We start from the raw sequence: 22,700 nt of genomic DNA, 5'->3' as shown, positions 1-22,700 counted from the left end.
CCCAGAGGAGGAAACAACAGAAGAGCTTCAGACATACTTTTTTGACATCGAGAAGTTTGGCAATGCAGAAATTACTTCAAAACACAGAGAGCTCCTTCATCGGACTTTGCCGAAGGAATATTAACCTGATGTAACACAACACTGGGAGAGTCTGAAGACCACTATTCAAGATGCTTGCAAAGAAACACTAGGATATAAGACCAGAAAACATCAGGACTGGTTTGATGAAAATGATGAAGAAATTGAAACATTGATCTCAGAGAAGAGAAAAGCCTTGCAAGCATGGCGAAGGGACATGAATTCCCACTCTAAGAAACAAGCCGTAAGTATTAGCAAAGCAAATGTCCAAAGAAAAACCCATGAGCTCAAGAATGCATGGTGGACAGCAAAGGCAAAAGAGTTGGAATATCTAGCAGATAAGATTCACGACAGTTCTTCCAAGCGACAAAAGCAGTTTATGGTCCCACCACCTTTGGGAGGAATTCTCTTTGGTCCAGCGATAAGAGTACACTTTTAAAAGATCAGTACTCCATCATGAATAGGTGGAAACAGCATTTTGAAGACCTCTTGAACCAGGATTTGATTATTGATGAACAGGTGTATGATATATTAAAACAAGCTTCCATGAATGAAGAACTTGGCTCCCCACCAACACTAGAAGAAGTTAAGCATGCTGTCAATCAAGCAAAGCGTCACAAAGCCTCTGGTCCTGATGGTATACCAGTGGAAGCTCTCAAAGAAGGAGGTGAGGAATTAATAAGAGACATACATGAACTGATTGTCAAAATTTGGAGCACAGAAGAAATGCCTTCTGATTTCAGAGACAGTCTGGTAGTTCCCATATTTAAGAAAGGGGATCGAACAAACTGCAATAACTATCCGGGAATATCCTTACTGTCGTGCCTGGGAAAGCTTACTGCTCGAATCTTGGCAAATCGTATTGTACCCCTGGAGGAGAAAATACTTCCAGAGAGTCAATGTGGCTTCAGGCCTTCTAGAGGAACCACAGATATGATATTCACAGCTCATCAACTCCAGGAAAAATGTAGAGAACGAAACAGACCTTTTTATATTGCCTTTATTGATATTTGACTCTGAACCGAGAAGCTTTGTGGAAAATTTTAGCTCTAAATGGCTTTCCGCAGAAATTTATTGCCATCTTGAAATTGCTCTACACTGATATGATGGCAGCTGTCATTGGCAACGGCTCTATTGGAGAGCCATTCCATATCAATACCGGTTTTAAGCAAGGCTGTGTGATAGCCCCCACTTTGTTTTCCTTGTATGTTGCCGCTGTCATGGAACTTGTCAGAGATGATCTCCCTCCAGGAATTCATGTAACTTACAGGATGGCTGGTAAACTTTTTAATTTGAGCCGTTTAAAGGCAGGAACTCGGACATCATCTGCAGCATTAGTTGAGTTACAGTACGCTGATGATAATGCGGTCGTACTCAGACACAAGATAATCCTGAATGCTCTTTCTGTTTCGTACAACAAGATCAGACTCAAACTGAATACCAGCAAAACACAGATCCTATACCAACCAGCCCCTGGGGAAGGTCAAAGAAATATCAATGTCACAAGTGATGGAGTGAGCCTTCAAGTTGTAAACACCTTCCCATACCTTGGCAGCACCCTCTCATCAAGCGCAAATATAGATTCAGAAATCCAACACAGAATTAACCGTGCAGGAGCATCCTATGCTAAGTTAAGATCTTGAGTTTTTGACAATCATTATGTCAGTATCACAACAAAGATTCTTGTGTACAATTCTTTTGTAGTTCCAACTTTACTCTATGGATCTGAATCCTGGACAGGCTACAGTCGACACCTTAAGAAGCTGGAACAGTATCATTAACGTAGCTTGAGGAGAATACTGCAAATAACTTGGCAAGACAGGCTCACAAATATCAGCGTTCTTGAAGAGGCACACACCACCAATATAGAATTGATGGTTTTAAGATGCCAGCTACGATGGACAGGGTACGTAGTTTGAATGTGTTTTACTCTGAGCTATCAGTAAGTAAACACTGTGTAGGCGGTCAGAGGAAGCGATTTAAACATGTAATCAGGGCTAACTTGAAGAGATGTAACATTGATGTTGATAACTGGGAGAACTTAGCCCTTGACCGTTCATCCTGGATATCACTAGTCCATTACAGCACACTGTCTTTTGAAGAAAACCACCGACGTACAGCGAACGACAAGAGGCAAAGTAGGAAAGAAAAAGATGTGCTGAGGAGACATAGAAATAACATGACTGCTCCACCTGGGACTACCTGTCATCACTGTGGCAAATTGTGTAACTCCCGCATTGAACTGTATAGTCACCTCCGAACGCATAGATGAAGAGGCATCCTGCCTGGAAGACAAACCTACTTGATTATGAGTGTTTGCTATCATCATCATCATCATCATTAATAGAGAAGTATTTCCAGAAGGGTATACAGTCTATCGTAGAGACCGAGGAGATAAAATGGGAGGGGAGGTGTTTATTCTGGTGAAGGAAAGTTATTGTTCACATGAATGGTTTACTGATGAAAGGGACGAAATATTAGGGATAAAATTAGTTTGGGATAATATGAAGGAGGTGAGAATTAAAGGAACATATAGACCTGGAAGAGAGGAAGGAGACATGGAAATATTTGAGAAAATAATAGATTATACCCATAAAAACAATAATAATGATATGGTAATAATTGCCTGAAGTTGAATGGAATGGAGCTGCAAGCGAAGCCCATAAAGAGAAACTGGCAAATAAGTTAATTTGGGAGGGAGGATTTACACAAGTAATACAAGAACCGACTCATCTCAATAACTTGCTAGATGTATTCTTGGTTAAACCATGGGAAATTGTTGATAAAACTGAGGTAATTGAAGGAATAGGTGACCATACGGCTGTAATAATGGATGTAAAACTCATAACAAAAATGCTTAATAAGAGGGTCACACAAGACAAGAAATTATACAGAAAAACTGAAGATGATGAATTTGGTACTTACTTAAATCACAATTCAGTTGCTGGATAGGTGAAGGGAGTAATGTGGATACACTTTGGGCTAAATTTAAAGGAATCATTTGGGAAGGAGAGAAGAGATTTGTACCTGTTAAGAAGGGTAAAAGGACCTCAGACCCTGTTTATTATACAAGGGAAATAAAGAAATTAAAAAGAAAATGTAGAATAGTAAACAGGAAAATCAAAGAGGGTAGGGAGAATAGAGAAACTAGAAAAGAGCTAATGAGGGAACTGAATGGAGTGAAAAAGGAAGCAAAAGCGAATTATATGAATGGCATACTTCAAGAGGGTAATGACCACGAAGGGAAATGGAAAAAGCTGTATTCATAAATTAGGAATCAAAAAGGAAAAGGAATCCAAATTCCTACAATGGTGGGAGAAGGGGGGTAAACACTATTTAACAGACACTGAGAAAGCAAACTTATTTAGTATGGAATTCAGAGATTCAATAGAAGATTGTCAGGAGTTGGAAAGTGTAACAGAAGATAGAGAGGGAGAGACACATACGGAAACAAGAAGCTTCTCATTCACAAAAGAAGATATTTTCAGAGAAATCCAATTGCTTCAGCAAGGAAAAGCAGCAGGAAGTGATCACATTACTGGGGAGGTATTAAAAGACAATGGGGTGGTACATAGTGCCTTATTTAAAATTTCTCTTTGACTATGCCATAAATAATAGTGCAATACCAAAGGAATGGAAGGAATCTATAATAATACCAATTTCTAAAGGAAAGGGTGATAAAAGGAAACCAGAGAACTACAGAGCAATCAGCCTGACTAGTATAGTTTGTAAAATACTGGAGAGTTTAATAGCAAAGTACAACAGAGGGATATGTGATGATAAAAATCGGTTCATGAGGAGCCAGAATGGATTTGGAAAGAAATTTTCTTGTGAGGCACAACTGGTGGGATTTCAGCAGGACATATCAGATCAGTTGGATTCAGGAGGCCAGTTAGATTGCATAGCCACAGATCTTTCCAAAGCCTTTGATAGAGTGGAACATGGAATATTACTAAAGAAACTGGAGGGATTGGACGTAAGGGTTATATGTTGGATAAAAACATTTCTAAATCACAGTAGGAAATAATATATCACAGGAAGAGAAAGTTTGGAAGGAAATCGCACAGGGTAGTATAATCGGTCCATTACTTTTCTTAATATGCACAAATGATTTAGGGAACAATATAACATCAAAAATAAGATTGTATGCATATGACATAACTGTTTATAGGGAAATAAATAACATTGAGGATTGTTCAGAATTACAAAGGGACCTTGAGAGTACCCAACAATGGGTTGAAGGAAATAATATGAAGGTTAATGGAGGCAAATCAACTGTTACAACATTTACAAACAGGAGCTTTAAAACTGAATTTGAATATACTTTGAATGGGGTAGTTATCCCAAAAGATGGCAAGTGCAAATACTTAGGTGTGAGATTTGAAAGTAATTTGCACTGGAAGGGTCATGTGGATGACACTGTTGGGAAAGCATACAGATTGTTACATGTCATAATGAGGCTACTTAAAGGATGCAACAAAGAATTAAAAGAAAAAAGTTACGTAAGTATGGTTCGTCCATTATTGGAATATGCAAACAGTGTTTGGGATCCTTACCAAGAATACCTAATAAAAGAAAGAGATAGTGTGCAGAGGAAAGCAACAAGATTTGTAACAGGGGATTTCAGGAGAAAAAGTAGTGTATCAAAAATGTTATAGGAACTTGGGTGGGAAACTTTAAGTAAGAGAAGGGAGAAAACTAGACTTAAAGGATTATATAGAGCCTATACAGGAGAAGCAGCATGGGGAGAAATCCATGAGAAGCTTCAGTTGGAAAATAATTATATCGGCAGAACTGACCACAAGTATAAAATTAGAAGGAATTTTAGCAGAAGCGATTGGGGTAAATTTTCATTTATTGGGAAGGGCGTGAAGGAGTGGAACAGTTTACCAGGGGTAGTGTTTGATCCTCTTCCAAAATCTGTACAGATATTCAAGAAGAGAATAAACAGGAACAGAGAAAATAAATGAAATGTTAGAGGGCATTCGACCAGTGCAAGTTATTGTAAATAAAAAATGTATGTGAATAAATTAATTCCATCCCCTGGTCTATGGAGTTTGGAGAGCCGAAGTAGGGGACTGCCTGTAGGGGTGAAGTACAGTGGGGACTTCGAGGGCCCTGGGACCACTACGGTAGCTGTGAAGGCCCTTCGGGACCTCTGAAAAGTGGTGGCAAAAGGGGCTCTGATTAAGACGCAGCAGGTCGTTATGCTACTTAGGTTCCAAAATGGGTAAAAAATAAATAAGTAAATAAATGCAATGTAAATTTTAATCTTATACCAGTTGTATAGTATTATTTGAAGTAATTCCACATACTGTATATGAGTTGACTATGTTTGTAAGTACAGGAGATATTATAAGTAGAATTTCGTAAACAATATAAATTTATTAAGGATGAGCTGTGTGTTTAATAGAAAAAATTGTTAGTGTAAATTGTATAATATTGTATTCCAGGAAAATTTTCTTCTTCTCTTGTTAATTTAAAATTTAGTGTTTGACAATAATGTATTTTAGTGTACCATTTGCCACCGAGGTAGACACCTCATTTGCAAATAAAGAGATTTTGATTTGATTTGATGTACCTGTGCTTTGCTATGGGATCCTCAGAAATACTTTTTTTTTTTTTTTTTTTTGCTAGTTGCTTTACGTCGCACCGACACAGATAAGTCTTATGGCGACGATGGGAGAGGGAAGGGCTAGGAGTGGGAAGGAAGCAGCCGTGGCCTTAATTAAGGTACAGCCCCAGCATTTGCCTGGTGTGAAAATGGGGAAACCACGGAAAACCATTTTCAGGGCTGCCGACAGTGGGGTTCGAACCTACTATCTCCCGAATACTGGATACTGGCCACACTTAAGCGACTGTAGCTATCGAGCTCGGTCCTCAGAAAGACTGCCTTTGTGGTTTTCCTAACTGAGGTCAACATAGATCATTACAAAAATGTCAGTAGGAATGTATCAATTTAAAGCAATGCTATTATATGAAATACTTGATCAAATAAAAAACCGCACATTTTCTCGCTTTTAACGAACACTACTATGGTGCCGTTCTAACAGTCCAAAGTTCCAGAGCTGGAGTGACCAGGCTGCAGAGAGCCATGAACACTCCTCTGCCATCATTCCGTTAAACATGCACACTGCTCATTCCAATCAGTGCCTCAGACTAGGGACTGAATAACTTGAATGCTATGATGAACCAGTGTGTATGTACCAATAGTATCAGAAAATTTATGAACGAGAGGAATGAAATGCTAAAGAAGAAATTTATCTAACTCCCCATCTACTTCCTGCCAATAATCAGGCAGGCTGTTACACTCGGTACGACCGGGCAATTTGGCTGTGTAGTTAGGGGCACGTAGCTGTGAGCTTGCACCTGGGAGATAGTGGATTTGAACCCCACTGTCGGCAACCCTGAAGATGGTATTCCATGGTTTCCTATTTTCTCACCAGGCTGTACATTAATTAAGGCCAAGGCCGCTTCCTCCACACTCCTAGCTCTTTCCTATCCCATTATCGCCATAAGACCTATCTGTATTGGTGCGCCGTAAGGCAAATAAAAAATTAAAAACTCGGTACGCAGCAGTAATCCTCTATATCATATATGAGTGGCAACAGAAGACACAAAGCCATCACAACAAACAATGGTCAATGTAATGTTATTGTTGATCAATTTTATGAGCTTTCTATATTGTAGGCCTTCACATTCAGTTTTCTTTCGACCCTGTGATATTAGGGTGTCTTATAAAATTATTTATAGCGTAGACTGTAGTTCCTTATTCTCCGACTTTACATACCAGTTTTCATTAAATTCTGTTTACACATTTTCTCGTGACTTGGCGCTGATATGGACTTAATAACAAAAATCCAAATTCATGAATATCTCTGCGATAAGTGCCGGTACAGTAAAAATGTATAAGACATAAATGATCGGAAATTTAATTCTATATAACTTTAGTTATGTAGTATTTATCGATATGAGTACTAATAATATAACTATGAGAGAATTAAATTTTAAGCCTTCCCTAAACTACCATTTCACTCCGTGTGAATAAAATTATGTATGACCTAGATTGTAGAGACTTATTCCCCGACTTAGTGTACTGGATTGCATTAAGATAGGACCACTAATAAGACAAATATTTGAGAAGTAAATTCTAGGTCTTCTCCTAAACTACCATTTCTCTCAGCGTGAATACAATAATTTATGGCCTAGATTGTAGCGACTCATTTCCCGACTTTGAATATAGATTTTAATTAAATTCTCTTCAGCCATGTTCTTGTGATGCGTGTACATACATACATACATACATACATACATACAGAAATTATGGAAAATTAAAAAGTGCATTTCCTTGTTACTGTGGACACGACTGATACAGAAATACCACCCGTTTTAAATTCTGAGCAATGAACAGACAAAACTCATATATATAGACTGTTCCTATGTTTCCACGTTTGGCTTTTGCTTTCCTACTTTCTACTGTTGCTGTAAGGAACCTTTAGAATGGTAATAAAATATGGAAATATAAATTTCAAATTAGATTGTTGTATCAATTCGAACTGCAGTATTGAAGAATGAACGTTACTTTCTCAGAATCACAATTAAGCATCGGCAGTTACCAACCTACTTAAGTTTGGAAAGAATTTATCAGATAGCAGTGTAGCATTCTGCAATTGTAACCTCTAAAACAGGATATTACTCTTGTTAATAATGCTAACAATTACTCTGAATATTTCATTTCTTGTATCTTGTAAACTTGTAAAGCAGCAGCAGCAGTTATAAAGAACATAATGGACTGGCTCATCTGATTCCACGGTTTCACTTTTTCCTCTCAATCATGTGGTAATCGAATGAACAAATCAAATGAATTAGTCAAATGAATGAATAATTTTGGTGAATCATTTCAAGTGAATTGGTTCTTCTAACTGAATCGGATTCCTCATCTCTACTATGCAGGGATGTATTCACCAAAGCATGTTTCTCTGGTGGTTTGGAATGTGGTGGGTTATGTGTATATGAAGAGGAGTGTACTGGGCCAAACACAAGCATCTAGTCCCTGAGCTAGAGGAATAAACCATACGTAATTAAAATCCAGGGTCTGGGGCAGGGATAGAACCCTAGGCCCTCTGAATCAAAAGACCAGTACACTGATCATTTAGCCAAGACGTCAGACGATTTTAAGTCTTATAACAGAATGGAAATTAACAAGAAAGACCACAAGATTTGGTAAAAAAAGTCACCTTCTTGAAAGACTATTTTTGTGTCATGGTCTCTTGAAATGACTAGTAACAGTTGCAACTGTCAGCACCAAGATGTAACTCATGGTATTAAAGTAACTAGCTAGACAGTTTAGTACCATAACATCCTATAATCTGAGAGATAATAAACAGCATATAGATTACTGTAGTAACTCACCAGGTACATCTGGTTGACGCGTGTGGGTTGTAGTAATATAAACTGCATCACTGACAGAAGGTGATATTGAAGAGGATACTGAAGAGGTATCATCAAGTTCTGCAGCAACTACAACAAAAGAAGCAGCAAATTAATCCCATATGAGATTTTCAGACAAAGGAGGAGCATCACAAAAATGTTGCAAGCTTTGGGCTGGGAAGACTTAGGAGTAAGGAGACAAGATGCTTGACTAAGTGGTATGTACTTAAAATAAATTGGGAAAGATCTTCCACCTAATCATTACCTATATATCTATATGTACAGGGTGAAGTGAAATTTGCGCACTCGGGCATCGCAGTGCAACTCCTCACATGCCAGCAATAAAAAAATTTCTCTCACAAAAGTTCGTCCTTCGAGTATATGCAGTACGAAAAGGACGTTGAAGAGTGGAAATCTAGCAACACTGTAACCATATGTAGGGTAACTACCTCTGTTAGCACATATTATTCGTGCTGTACAGTTGGAGCAGTGGATAGAATTTTGGGTTAGCAAACAGGAGGTCGAGGGGTCGATCCTGGGTTGAAGCGTATGTTTTTTATTTCGTAAATGTAGTCCAGGTGGTATGGTATCCGACATCTTAATCGTCAACAGTGATTGCAGTGGGTCTTCTAGAAACCATTTGCACTTACATACTACGATCCTAGAAATGGTCGAACAATCATTTTCATTGGTCAGCTTTGAAAGACGCCCTTTCCATGTCGTGGGCGTGAATTTATTCGCACCGCTTCATATTACACCCTACCACCCAACATAATCTCACTAAACTGCTTCAAGAATGGGGGTTAATTGCATAAATCACATATGGTGGTGGTAGGCATATGTTCCCGCCAGCTTCTCAGGGTAAAAATATCAACTTCGTCCACAAAAAACTGTTAATATAATCGCAGGTTCCGTTGAAAAGTAAAATATTCGCATATCAATCATTCAACCCCCATATACAAGCAAGTAACCATGTTATTGATCATATCATCTCGTAGATTTTAACTATAATCATCTATACTGAGAGATATTTCACCTTGGATGTTCTTAGAAGCAACAGTCTCGTCATCACGTGACTTGCTATTGTCTTCCTTGTCCATCTTTGGTTCACTATTAATAGTTTGCGATCTCAAATTAATTTCCCTCTTCAAATCCCTTGACATATCCCCGAAATACAAATATATACTGTTATGGGGCTACCCGTGGATCAGCAGAGGTGAAAGAAGGTGCCGGGATGAATGGGTCTAACTACAAAGTCAAAGTTAATTTAAAATTTTAACAAAGGTTATATTTTCTTGAAATAACAAAATTTAAACAACTTAGTGAAATAACAATGACATAGCAATTTAGAAACGAGACTTAGAAAGATCGAAGACTTCAGAATTTTAACACACTTGGGCTATAAGCCCCTAGTTTTACAATTTTGAGCTCCTAACTTAATTTTATAAAAGATTACAATTTTACACAAATACATGGAGCACTTGCTCCCAATTTTCAATATCAAGCCTCCCAGAGGCATTCTTACAATACACGAAAAGAGCTGACGCGCTCTCAGTTCTCAAGCCTATTCCAGGCAACACAGTATGAAAATTCAATAATCACTGGCCTTACAAGACACTTACAAGCAAACTTATTACACAGAGGTACCTAGTACCCAACCTACGGGGCCTTAGTGAAAAAAGAACAGGTTCAATAAACGGCCCGAGCAAACTGGAATGGAGTCAAAGATTTAGCTCCACCAAAAAACTTCAAAAACCTATAGGGCACTTGGCCAATGAAACAGGGGCTAATCCCAAACTACTGAGGTTGCTCGGATGGAGATAACTTTAATACATGGTAGAAACAAATGCGGTACCTCAAACCAAGATGAAGGGGAGCTCGAGAGGGTAATTCACTCTCTATCCCTGATTACAGTTAAAGATTTATAAAATTTTACATGAGCTGAAACGAGATTTACATTTTAGAAGGTTTGTTAGATAGCTAAGGTTTTGAACCTTTCCTCGGGTTAAACTGCACAGCTAGCAAGAAATAAAGATGTTAAACGGCCATTACCTTGCTGAAGAACTGCTGGGTGAAGAAAGAGGCACCTCCCGCCCCCCTGCGTGACACACACACTTTGTTAGATGTTGATTAAATGGCCAAGAGCCGTGAAAACCCGCAGTTTATAAACCCTCGGGGAAGGTTCGAGACCTTTCATGAATAATTAAAACACACCCACAGAATTTTATTGGTTAAATTTAAGTTACACACCAAATCGAAGAAGCAGCCTGTGATAGGCTGAAAATTAATTACAGAAATTAGGGATTGGCTGAATTCAAAACTAGCAGAAAGAAAGATCAATATTGCCAACCCAAAAATGAATGAACAAAATTTAGTTAAGATAAAACTTATGAATACAAGGTTTCTTCAAAAGGTTCCTTCACTTCGCACCAGGGTGCATGATCATAGTTTTTTAGCGGTGACATCTATGAGAGAATGTTCAAACTTCTTGATGAATGGAAAACAAAAACAAGTAGAAATTCACACAGTTCACAATAACAAATTTTAGTGGTGCCATCTTCAGAGAAAAGGTTTAAATAGGTCTAGTTTCAAGTTCAGTGTTTCTCCTGTAGAGGAGTTCTTTTAGGCGCAAGATTTAAAGGTGCGGCGTAGAAGTGTACCTCCCGGTACACATACCACAAAATTACACTCCTGACATTTACCGGTAATAATTCCGTTGGCTTAAATGTGCATACTCTTCCCAAAATGAACCTATAATATGCTGTCATTCAGAACAAGTTCTGAATTTATTCGTGCACCACGTTGCGACGACACATTGAGAGATTGACTGACTGACTTAATTTAACAGTATAAAACTGCATTTATATTGAAAAATTTGAAAATTAATATTCATTAAATAAAACACACAATTGTCGGACCTTGTACTCACACTTACTTCTTACCTGCTTACTTACACATACGTTATTTGATGGGCGCCAGCTACCACTCAGTGCAGCAATAATAGAATGAGAATCTTGACTATCTCTAGGGTGTGGGGTAATAAGCTTACTTTTGACAACATACCATATAAGTTCTGGGAAAAAAGAGATTGGCGTTCGGTTTCTCCATTAAATTTGAGGTTATGTTATTATATTCTGGAAATGAAACACTAAATTAATTTGATCGAACAAAATATATTTCAATAAAATAGTGAGAACTGTTGCATTAAAACAGATGAGAATATGAAATTATGACATTGCAATTGAAAGAAACTAAGCATGAATTTGATTTCTTCTTGACCGGACATTTAACAATTTATACAAAATATATCCCTCACTGGGTCACTTGACTGTACCTTCAACACTTTGAGTGTAATTACGACGTATTCCTTTGATCTGGTGTTTACTGTAGATGTGTCAAGCCTAATTTGGTGATGTATCCATGTGACTGCTTCTTCTGCATCCTGATGACTACTTGGTAAGTCTATCCTTCTATGACTTTGTGGTAAGCCTTCCCGTCCATATCTTCAACTAAGAGACCGACCAACTGTAGCCTCATTCTCACAATGACCAATGAGTAATGAATCACTGAGTCCTCTCCTTCCCGTAGACTCCCGTTGACTTAATGATCGACTGAGGCCTCTCCATCTCGTTCACACTCCGACCAACTGTCGCCACTCCTTCCAATTGAATAATGACTTACGCTACCAGATACAGCCACCTTTTATAGATGTTGGTTGACGCACCTAAGCAACCTCCAGAAATAACTATTATCTACTCCCACCTCGTGACAAATATTACACCCTATGGTGAAACTGCCCACAGCACCCTGGGTATCTCAGAGAAAGTGAGCTCATCGCTAATTAAGCACGATGATGTAGCGATGACATGACAGTATCACCAGCAGTATTGTACAATGTAGCAATGTCACATCCAACATCTAATATATAGCAATTCTTACTGTACATGTTTTTAGTGTTAATCTACACACACGTATATACGTATACATTTAACTACAATCACGCGAGCGACAAGCATTGCAGAATTGAACTGAATAATAATTATAATACAATAATAGTAATCTCACAGATAAAATAATAATAGTACGGACATAATAATAATAATAATAATAATAATAATAATGATGATGATGATGATACAATAATAATAATAATAATAATAATAATAATAATAATAATAATAATAATAATAATAATACTAATAATAATAATAAATACAGATATCACCTTGTAACGGGATGTGAACAATTGCAATACTACCTAATGGCTACATATCATTACCTATTTTCAGAAAGAAAACGCAGAAATAATCCTAACACTAGTTTATTAGCATGGTAATATGGCATTAAATAAGATTAAATTGAATTGTAGGCCGTAGAGAAAAGAAAATGAAAATATGTTACACATTCAACTTAAATGCATAAATTATTTCAATCGACATAGTTGAAATTGGGTTTACTACAACCTTTCATTCATAACTTGTCATTAATACTTCATTGAATTATTTCAGTTCATCATTTTGCATCAATCAATCAATCAATACTGATCTGCATTTAGGGCAGTCGCCCAGGTGGCAGATTCCCTATCTGTTGTTTTCCTAGCCATTTCCTAAATGATTTCAAAGAAATTGGAAATTTATTGAACATCTCCCTTGGTAAGTTATTCCAGTCCCTAACTCCCCTTCCTATAAATGAATATTTGCCCCAGTTTGTTCTCTTGAATTCCAACTTTATCTTCATATTGTGATCTTTCCTACTTTTATAAACGCCATTCAAACTTATTCGTCTACTAATATCATTCCACGCCATCTCTCCGCTGACAGCTCTGAACATACCACTTAGTCGAGCAGCTCTTCTTTTTTCTCTCAATTCTTCCTAACCCAAACATTGCAACATTTTTGTAACGCTACTCTTTTGTCGGAAATCACTCAGAACAAATCGAGCTGCTTTTCTTTGGATTTTTTCCAGTTCTTGAATCAGGTAATCCTGGTGAGGGTCCCATACACTGGAACCATACTCTAGTTGGGGTCTTACCAGAGACTTATATGCACTCTCCTTTACATCCTTACTACAACCCCTAAACACCCTCATAACCATGTGCAGAGATCGGTACCCTTTATTTACAATCCCATTTATGCGATTACCCCAATGAAGATCTTTCCTTATATTAACACCTAGATACTTACAATGAACCCCAAAAGGAACTTTCAGCCCATCAACACAGTAATTAAAACTGAGAGGACTTTTCCTATTTGTGAAACTCACAACGTGACTTTTAACCCCGTTTATCAACATACCATTGCCTGCTGTCCATCTCACAACATTTTCGAGGTCACGTTGCAGTTGCTCACAATCTTGTAACTTATTTATCACTCTATAGAGAATAACATCATCCGCAAAAAGCATTCCACTCCTTGACTCATATCATTTATATATATAAGAAAACATAAAGGTCCAATAACACTGCCCTGAGGAACTCCCCTCTCAACGATTACAGGGTCAGACAAAGCTTCACCTACTCTAACTCTCTTAGATCTTTTTTCTAGAAATATAGCAACACATTCAGTCACTCTCTTGTCTAGTCCAATTGCACTCATTTTTGCCAGTAGTCTCCCATGATCCACCCTATCAAATGCTTTAGACAGGTCAATCGCGATACAGTCCATTTGACCTCCAGAATCCAAGATATCTGCTATATCTCGCTGGAATCCTACAAGTTGAGCTTCAGTGGAATAACCTTTCCTAAAACCGAATTGCCTTCTATCGAACCAGTTATTAATTTCACAAACATGTCTAATATAATCAGAAAGAATGCCTTCCCAAAGCTTACATACAATGCATGTCAAGCTTACTGGCCTGTAATTTTCAGCTTTATGTCTATCACCCTTTCCTTTATACACAGGGGCTACTATAGCAACTCTCCATTCATCTGGTATAGCTCCTCCGACCAAACAATAATCAAATAAGTACTTCAGATATGGTACTATAACCCAACCCATTGTCTTTAGTATATCCCCAGAAATCTGATCAATTCCAGCCGCTTTTCTAGTTTTCAACTTTTGTATCTTACTGTAAATGTCATTGTTATCATATGTAAATTTTATTACTTCTTTGGCCTTAGTCTCCTCCTCTATCTCGACATTATCCTTGTAACCAACAATCTTTACATACTGCTGACTGAATACTTCTGCCTTTTGAAGATCCTCACATACACACTCCCCTTGTTCATTAATTATTCCTGGAATGTCCTTCTTGGAACCTGTTTCTGCCTTAAAATACGTATACATACCCTTCCATTTTTCACTAAAAGTTGTATGACTGCCAATTATGCTTGCCATCATGCTATCCTTAGCTGCCTTCTTTGCATGATTCAATTTTCTACTAAGTTCCTTCAATTTCTCCTTACTTCCACAGCCATTTCTAACTATTTCTTTCCAGTCTGCACCTCCTTCTTAGTCTCTTTATTTCTCTATTATAATAAGGTGGGTCTTTACCATTCCTTACCACCCTTAAAGGTACAAACCTGTTTTCGCATTCCTCAACAATTTCTTTAAACCCATCCCAGAGTCTGTTTACATTTTTATTTACAGTTTTCCACCGATCATAGTTACTTTTTAGAAACTGCCTCATGCCTGCTTTATCAGCCATATGGTACTGCCTAACAGTCCTACTTTTAAGACCTTCCTTTCTATCACATTTATTTTTAACTACCACAAAAACAGCTTCATGATCACTAATACCATCTATTACTTCAGTTTCCCTATAGAGCTCATCTGGTTTTATCAGCACGACATCCAGGATATTTTTCCCTCTGGTTGGTTCCATCACTTTCTGAATCAGCTGTCCTTCCCGTATTAACTTATTTGCCATTTGTTGGTCATGCTTCCTGTCGTTCGCATTTCCTTCCCAATTTACATCTGGCAAATTCAGATCTCCCGCTACAATCACATTTCTTTCCACGTCGTTTCCCACATAGGTGACTATCCTATCAAATAATTCCGAATCCGCGTCAGTGCTACCCTTTCCCGATCTGTACACTCCAAATATATCAAGTTGCCTATTATCTTTAGAAATGAGCCTTACACCTAGAATTTCATGTGTCTCATCTTTAACTTTTTCGTAGCTTACAAATTCTTCTTTCACCAGAATGAACACTCCCCCTCCCACCATTCCTATCCTATCTCTACAATACACACTCCAGTGCGGTGAGAAAATTTCTGCATCCATTATATCATTTCTCAGCCATGATTCAACTCCTATTACAATATCTGGTAAATATATATCTATTAAATTACTTAATTCTATTCCTTTCTTTACAATACTTCTACAGTTCAACACTAACAATTTTATGTCATCCCTACTTGATTTCCAGTTCCCTGTTCCCTTATCACCGCTCCCTAGGCCATCCCGTTTCCCTGAATGTACCTCCCTATTACCCTTCCAAACAAATTTCCTAACTTATATGTACCACTGCGGTTTAAATGAATGCCATCCGAGCGCAAATCCCAATCTCCTACCCACCCATTAGGATCTAGAAATTTCACTCCCAGTTTCCCACATACCCACTCCATAGTCTCATTTAAATCCCCAATCACCCTCCAGTCAGTATCCCTCCTACACAGTATTCCACTAATAACAATCTCCGCTTTCTTAAACTTCACCCGTGCTGCATTTACCAGATCCCACACATCTCCAACTATGTTGGTACTTATATCAGCTTGCCTTACGTTGTTGGTACCAACGTGAAACACTACCACCTTCTCCTTCCCCTCCTCCCTCTCTTCTACTTTCCTCAACATCTGCCTCAACCTAATTCCTGGATAACATTCTACCCTGGTTCCCTTTCCTCCACACACTTTCCCCACGTGTCTAACGATGGAATCCCCCATGACCAGAGCCTCAACCCTACCCACATCATTTGATCCCCTCCCCTCCTGGTCAGCCCTGTCCTTCCTGATAGCTGCAGAAGCTACTTCCTCCTCCCTTTTCTCCTTCCCATGACCCTGTTCCACCTGTCTTTTCCTATCCGCTACTCTACATTTCCCTTTCCTACCTTTTCCCTTCCTCCTACTTCCACGCATCTCAGCAACAGTTCCCTGTCCCTCATCTTCCCTCTGTTGTTCTACCTGGAGTGACTCGTACCGATTACGCACAGACACCTGTCCTGAATTCTGATCCTGAATAGAGCCCTTAGCCTGCAATCTCCTTCCCCTTAGAACATTAGACCACCTGTCTTCTATAACTCCTCCCTTTCCTTCCCCTCCCTCTTGTACACCTACTGTAACCTGTACATTGTTTGACGGAGTCCTATCTTCCTTCCTGTCTTCTGTGAGAATCCTAATTATCTCCCTCAAACTTTCCAACTCCTCCCTCATACCCCTCAATGCCTTACCACACCCACAATACGTACACTCGCGCTCCTTAGCCATTCTTTACGGGGAAATTTTTTTAAATAAAATAACTTATTTGCAAAAAATAAATGAACGGAGGGATATATTGTCTGGGATAGTACACGACAATAAAGTAATTAATATACAACTACACTACAATACTACTTAGTCGTGCTCTATTTCATTTTATCCTACAACCCCTAACAGGATAAAACTGCTGTTAATTACTGAATATCGAAAGTAATACACAAGAACTACACAATTCCAAACTGCAATTAAGCCTATCCTAATTACAACAACAGTATTTTAGTAAGAGTTTCTACAGGTACCTCTACTACACCAGTACTACACAAATATTTTACAATAATAAAATAAGCACACTAAATTCTAATAGGATATTACTCGTACACTACTGTACTGCACACTACAGTAATTTTTAAACTACTTTCAGACGTATCCTAATTACGATACCGGTACCGTACCATATGTCACTACTAAGCACAACAGAAATGAAATTTGCAAGAACTACTGTACTCAAAGATTACCAACGAAGCTAAATGCTTAGACAAATTATTATTAGTATTACGGTCTAATAGATACACACGAAAGATAACACACGAATATAGCAGGCAAGATACGGCACTATCTAAATATACTGAATCTATACTACAATGTATCTACACTACACTACACTGCGTTTGGTTAAATGCTTAAGTTGATACAGATGTTAATTCCCATAGGGAATCTGAAATATTTGTCCTGAATGAGCAAATTTATAATACCAATATAAATGGTCCGTTATTGGACATTATAAATTTTCCAGCTAGCTCATTCTTGGTTGCCAGCGTTTCGCCCTCGTGTGCTAGGGTGGGCTCATCAGTTGGTACCTGGTACCTGGTAGGTGTGCTAGGTACCAACTGATGAGCCCACCCTAGCCCACGAGGGCGAAACGCTGGCAACCAAGAATGAGCTAGCTGGAAAATTTATAATGTCCAATAACGGACCATTTATATTGGTATTATAAATTTGCTCATTCAGGACAAATATTTCAGATTCCCTATGGGAATTAACATCTGTATCATCTGATGGCCAAGCAGGCATCAATTTGTAGTGATGAGACAAAGTCTCTTAGTGCATTGGCACTGCCGGTGGCTCCAGTTAGCCTACGCAGTGGCCTCCACGGTATGCACTAGCCAGCGTATTGGTAGGTGTGCTAGGTACCAACTGATGAGCCCACCCTAGCACACGAGGGCGAAACGCTGGCAACCAAGAATGAGCTAGCTGGAAAATTTATAATGTCCAATAACGGACCATTTATATTGGTATTATAAATGCTTAAGTATCGAAAGGTTTGCCGTACACGAAGAAAAACAAATATAATTGGCAAGATACTATCTAATATATTATACCTTATCTTCACTACAATTCTACTGATATGTGGTTATGTGATTATTACAGCTGGTGGATTACTATTATTTTCCCTACTCCACGGGACGGAGAATAAGTGTGCTTAATTAGGCCTACTGAAACATACGAGGTTGTCTACAATAATTTCTCAAATATTTCTATCAAAACTACTACTACTACTACTCCTCCTCCTCCTCCTCCTCCTCCTCCTCCTCCTCCAGGGACTTGAACTGCAATTACCGGGATATATGAACTTTATTATTATTAGCTAACCGCTCATAAATACTGAAAGATCGAGGGAGCGAAATATAAATTACGGATACTAACTACCTACTCAGAAGTACAAATGAATGGAATACAAGGTCAGCTGATTTTTATTTATATTTACTTGACTACACTACACTCTTTGTTCACGACTGTAGCCAACAATGCAATATTTGAATATGTGCAGCGACAATAATCAATAACAATACAACGACTGTTAACTATTACCATGCAATCTATTTAACTTCTTTTTAAATGGAAGTTTACAGGCGTATCGTGTTTTTTCGATGTAGTAAATGATTACCTTCACGATAGTTTGAACGGATATCTATACGAAATACCGGAGAAGTTGCTGCAGAAGTTACGGTACTATTCCTTATGATAATCTGCCTCTGTAAGTACAACCAACGAACCTACAGATATTTACAAATATTTTTACAGTTCATATTATTACCTAAAGTATTTCCTAAACCTAAATTCGAAACAAGGTACACCTAGCTAGCCTACTTAACCTAGAAAACGTAATTTACTGAAGACCAACTGAATTTACTTGTTACAAAATTTAAATAAATATCACTACTCCCAATTTCTACGAACAAGCACTAAACACCACTATATAAACAGCACTAAATGAATCAGATATACACAAAATTAAGCTATATCAATAGTACATGGGGTTAATTCTTATGAGGTCTGATTATTTCTGGTGGATGTGGGGATTCTTCATATTTAGTTTGGATTTTTGTATTCACTTTTCGAGATACGAGATAATAAGTTTCCTGAATGTGGCATCAAACTGTTACCACACTTTGATATACTATATCAATAGTAATACTAATTAAATATTGGCATATTCATTCGTACATGACAGTGGAAATCAAATATATTATCAATAAGTGCCACTCATAGAATAGCCTATTGGTACAAACTATGAAAATTGTGCCATACGATTATATATATGTGCTACTGTAATTGAAGTAAACTCTTATATCATTACCGCTGTGCCAATATTACGTTATAATTCAATTCACCAATCTACATTCTCATTGGGAAACATTCATGTACTGTAAGGCAATATTCCTTAATATCCCTACATCTACTCCATTAGGTATGTGAGATTCAATTAACCTTGCATAATCTCTCATGTTATACTACCAATCGACATTTAATCACCTGGACTGTATCTCTATATTCATATCAGCATGACCCAACCTCGCAGCCTGTGTCTTATTTATCATAAAATATCCATAACTAACACACAAATCTGTAACATCTTCCTTCATTTACTCACACAACGAAACACACAATATACTCCAATACTCTCAATACTTCATATTTCTCATATATCTCTTCTTATAAATTCATCTGAATACATATATTCTCAATTAATTTCTTACATCTCTGTTACAGTTTTCTAATCATCGACAACATATTCTTCTTATTAACTGTGAATTCCCAATATTTAATCCATTTGTTCTTATAATACAGTCATAATAGCCACGTCTGCCGATTTGATCTCTTCAGTATCCAAGTTACACTCTGCAATTCATAGATTCTCTTCTTGATCTCGCCTAGTTCACAGCTAAATAATCTTTCCGAGTAGATTGGTACATTAAGATCGATATACACACTTCATTGGCACTCGCTCGCGGTTGACTTCTTAAAATCTAGCACTGACATTCACTAATTGGCACATATAATTTATTTGTAGGCAATTCTTCAATCCTACTATTTTATTTCAACAACTACAAATATCTTTGAACAAGTAATTTGGAAACTTATTACTTATCTCGCCTTGATTGGGTCAGCTGCTGGCTCCTGCTTGTATATTATGCCATCTCTGAGTATTCAGCTTCCATCTCCGTATACGTCACAGCTGGGAAACAGTCTCGGCAGCCTTGGTTTGAGTCATAGCATTTCGGGCAGTCCTTCTCCATCAGTTTAAGTGTGTTTCATCATATTGCCGGTGTCCATGCAAGAAGAAAACATTATTTGTGCAGAATATACAGCTAGTTCTTCCATTATAAGCTTTCTAGCAAATATAAATGGTTACTAGTTTTTCCTAACACTTTGAAATCGTGTTCTATATATATATTATTGCTTATTCTCATTAAATATATCATCTCCACAATGTTGACTAATGCTTCTAATTAATATTTCTGCTGTTCTTGACAGTATTCAGCCACTTATTATACTGTAATTCGCCCTTTTCTCCTCAATCTTACGCTGGTCCGTAGCTTCAACTCCAATATTTTAAAACAGAAATGTATGCGTATTTCTCTCGTCTCGGCTTATTTTGCAGCTGTAAACAACTAAATTCTCCGCTAGAATGAATATTATTATTTCTTGGCTTTCTTCTTGTACGTTAATAACACTCTTCTTGGTTCGCAGTAAATTGCACTCTTCTTGGTTCGCAGTAAATTACTATTTTTCAAATGCGATCTTCTTTCAAGGTAGTTAAGAATTAATTGAATTCAATTATTTCTTTTGAAGACCATAGTTGTTCTATCTAAGAAACTCCTTTTTCGCCGGTCTTTATAAGTCTCTGCCTTCTAACTACGATCATCTTGCATCTTGGAAACACTTCATATATGTTTGCGTTGTCTGAAGTTGCTCCGCGCCATTTTATCCGCTATATCTCCATGTTAATGATCGCCTCAACTGTAACATAATAGTACAATATACTAGATGCGAAACCTGTACCCTCCTCCAATGGTCTCATAGATTAGTACCAACTATTATTCTTGCCTCGTTCAGGTCCATTACATTTCGTTAGGGCCTTACGTTACCAGTGGGTCTAGCAAAGTACTTTTGTGTTCAGCGTTACAAAATGTTGTAAATATAGGATACATGTGACCTAAGGTACGGTGTCTTACTGTATTACAGTATGTAATGTCCGATGGAAATTAGCAAATAAAAAAATGCGCCTACACCCAGGATCGAACCCTCGACTTCCTGCATGCCAACCCAAAACTATATCCAATGCACCAACTGTACAGCACGGATAATATTTGCTGACAGAGGTTCTTACTGTACATGTGGTTACAGTGTTGCCAGATTGCCACTCTTCAATGTCCTTTTTCTGCCTGATATACTCGCAGGATGAACTTTTGAGAGAGACAATTTTTTTATTGCTCGCATGTGAGAAGTCGCACTGTGACGCCCGAGTGTGCGAATTTCGCTTCACCCTGTATATATATATATATATATATTAGACTAATTTTGGTTGGTACATATTGTGCCATCCTCAGTAAAAGATATGAGAAATTTAATAAAAACATAAATTAGTACTTAAGAGAAAATTTAAAAATATAAACATCATAAATACACATAAAACACTTATTTTTAAAATTCAATGTATCTATGTTGTGGATGAAACTTTGCCTTGAAATTACAATTAAAATGAATACATGAGACATATTAGAAGTTCAATACGTCCTTGTATTGAATGAAAACGTGAAACTTTGTAGAGACTCAAAAGAATGTAGTTTACATTAATTGACTGTATTACTTTTTTTTTTAACCTTATAGTCTACGAATAGAGAGGAGACCTTCCATACTTTATACGGAATGAAGGAGACATCTTTGTATTTGCATGGGTTGTGTGGCCGTTGTTGAACAGCAATGAACAGAAATCAGTGAAGCAACAGAAGTCCTTGTGATATAAATGTTGGCTTGTTATTTAATTTTGTCTTGTCATCATGTTGGGTAAACAAAAACATTTAAAGAACTGAAGTGTTTATGCAAAGCAAATTATTGTATGTAGTTTTCTTATTTAAAAAATTGTTAAATATTTAGGCCTATGAAGAAATGGACTATGAAGAAGATTTATGTTCTTTTACATTTCCTGATTTAAATTGTATTATTTTGTAAAGTATAGAAAGGGATGTGGAATTGTTATACATGACTTGTGAGGCAGGGTGTGCCACGTGTAAGTGGCCCTTTCCTGTCATTTTGTAATATCCGCTAAGATGTGAATTCAGCAGAAAGGATTATTCTAGATCATTGTCATTAGCCAAAGTACAAGTGTTTTTATTGGCCAGTATATTAGGATTTTTAATTGGTGAATGTGGCAAACTGGAGTGTTGCTATTGGTTATTTTGTAATGACTTGATTTCCTGATTGTGGTTCCTC

At 37.5% G+C, this 22,700-nt stretch overlaps 1 protein-coding gene across 4 annotated transcripts in view; it reads right to left on the bottom strand.

Annotated features, from left to right (window-relative positions):
* Nucleotides 1-22,700, bottom strand: part of LOC136863292 (uncharacterized) — a 731,410-nt gene that overhangs the window by 224,647 nt on the left and 484,063 nt on the right. For all 4 annotated transcript variants that reach the window (XR_011017857.1, XR_011017858.1, XM_067139677.2 and 1 more), the window contains exon 14: nt 8,491-8,598. Coding sequence is in view for 2 of the 4 variants with exons in the window: in XM_067139677.2 (XP_066995778.2) it covers nt 8,491-8,598 (108 nt within the window). In the remaining 2 variants the exon portion in view is untranslated. The remainder of the gene's footprint in view (nt 1-8,490; nt 8,599-22,700) is intronic.

The sequence above is a fragment of the Anabrus simplex genome, chromosome 2 (genome assembly GCF_040414725.1).
Source record: "Anabrus simplex isolate iqAnaSimp1 chromosome 2, ASM4041472v1, whole genome shotgun sequence".
Classification (NCBI taxonomy): domain Eukaryota; kingdom Metazoa; phylum Arthropoda; class Insecta; order Orthoptera; family Tettigoniidae; genus Anabrus; species Anabrus simplex.
The sequence above is the reverse complement of the archived record's forward strand: the minus strand, read 5'-3'. Positions and strand labels throughout refer to the sequence as shown.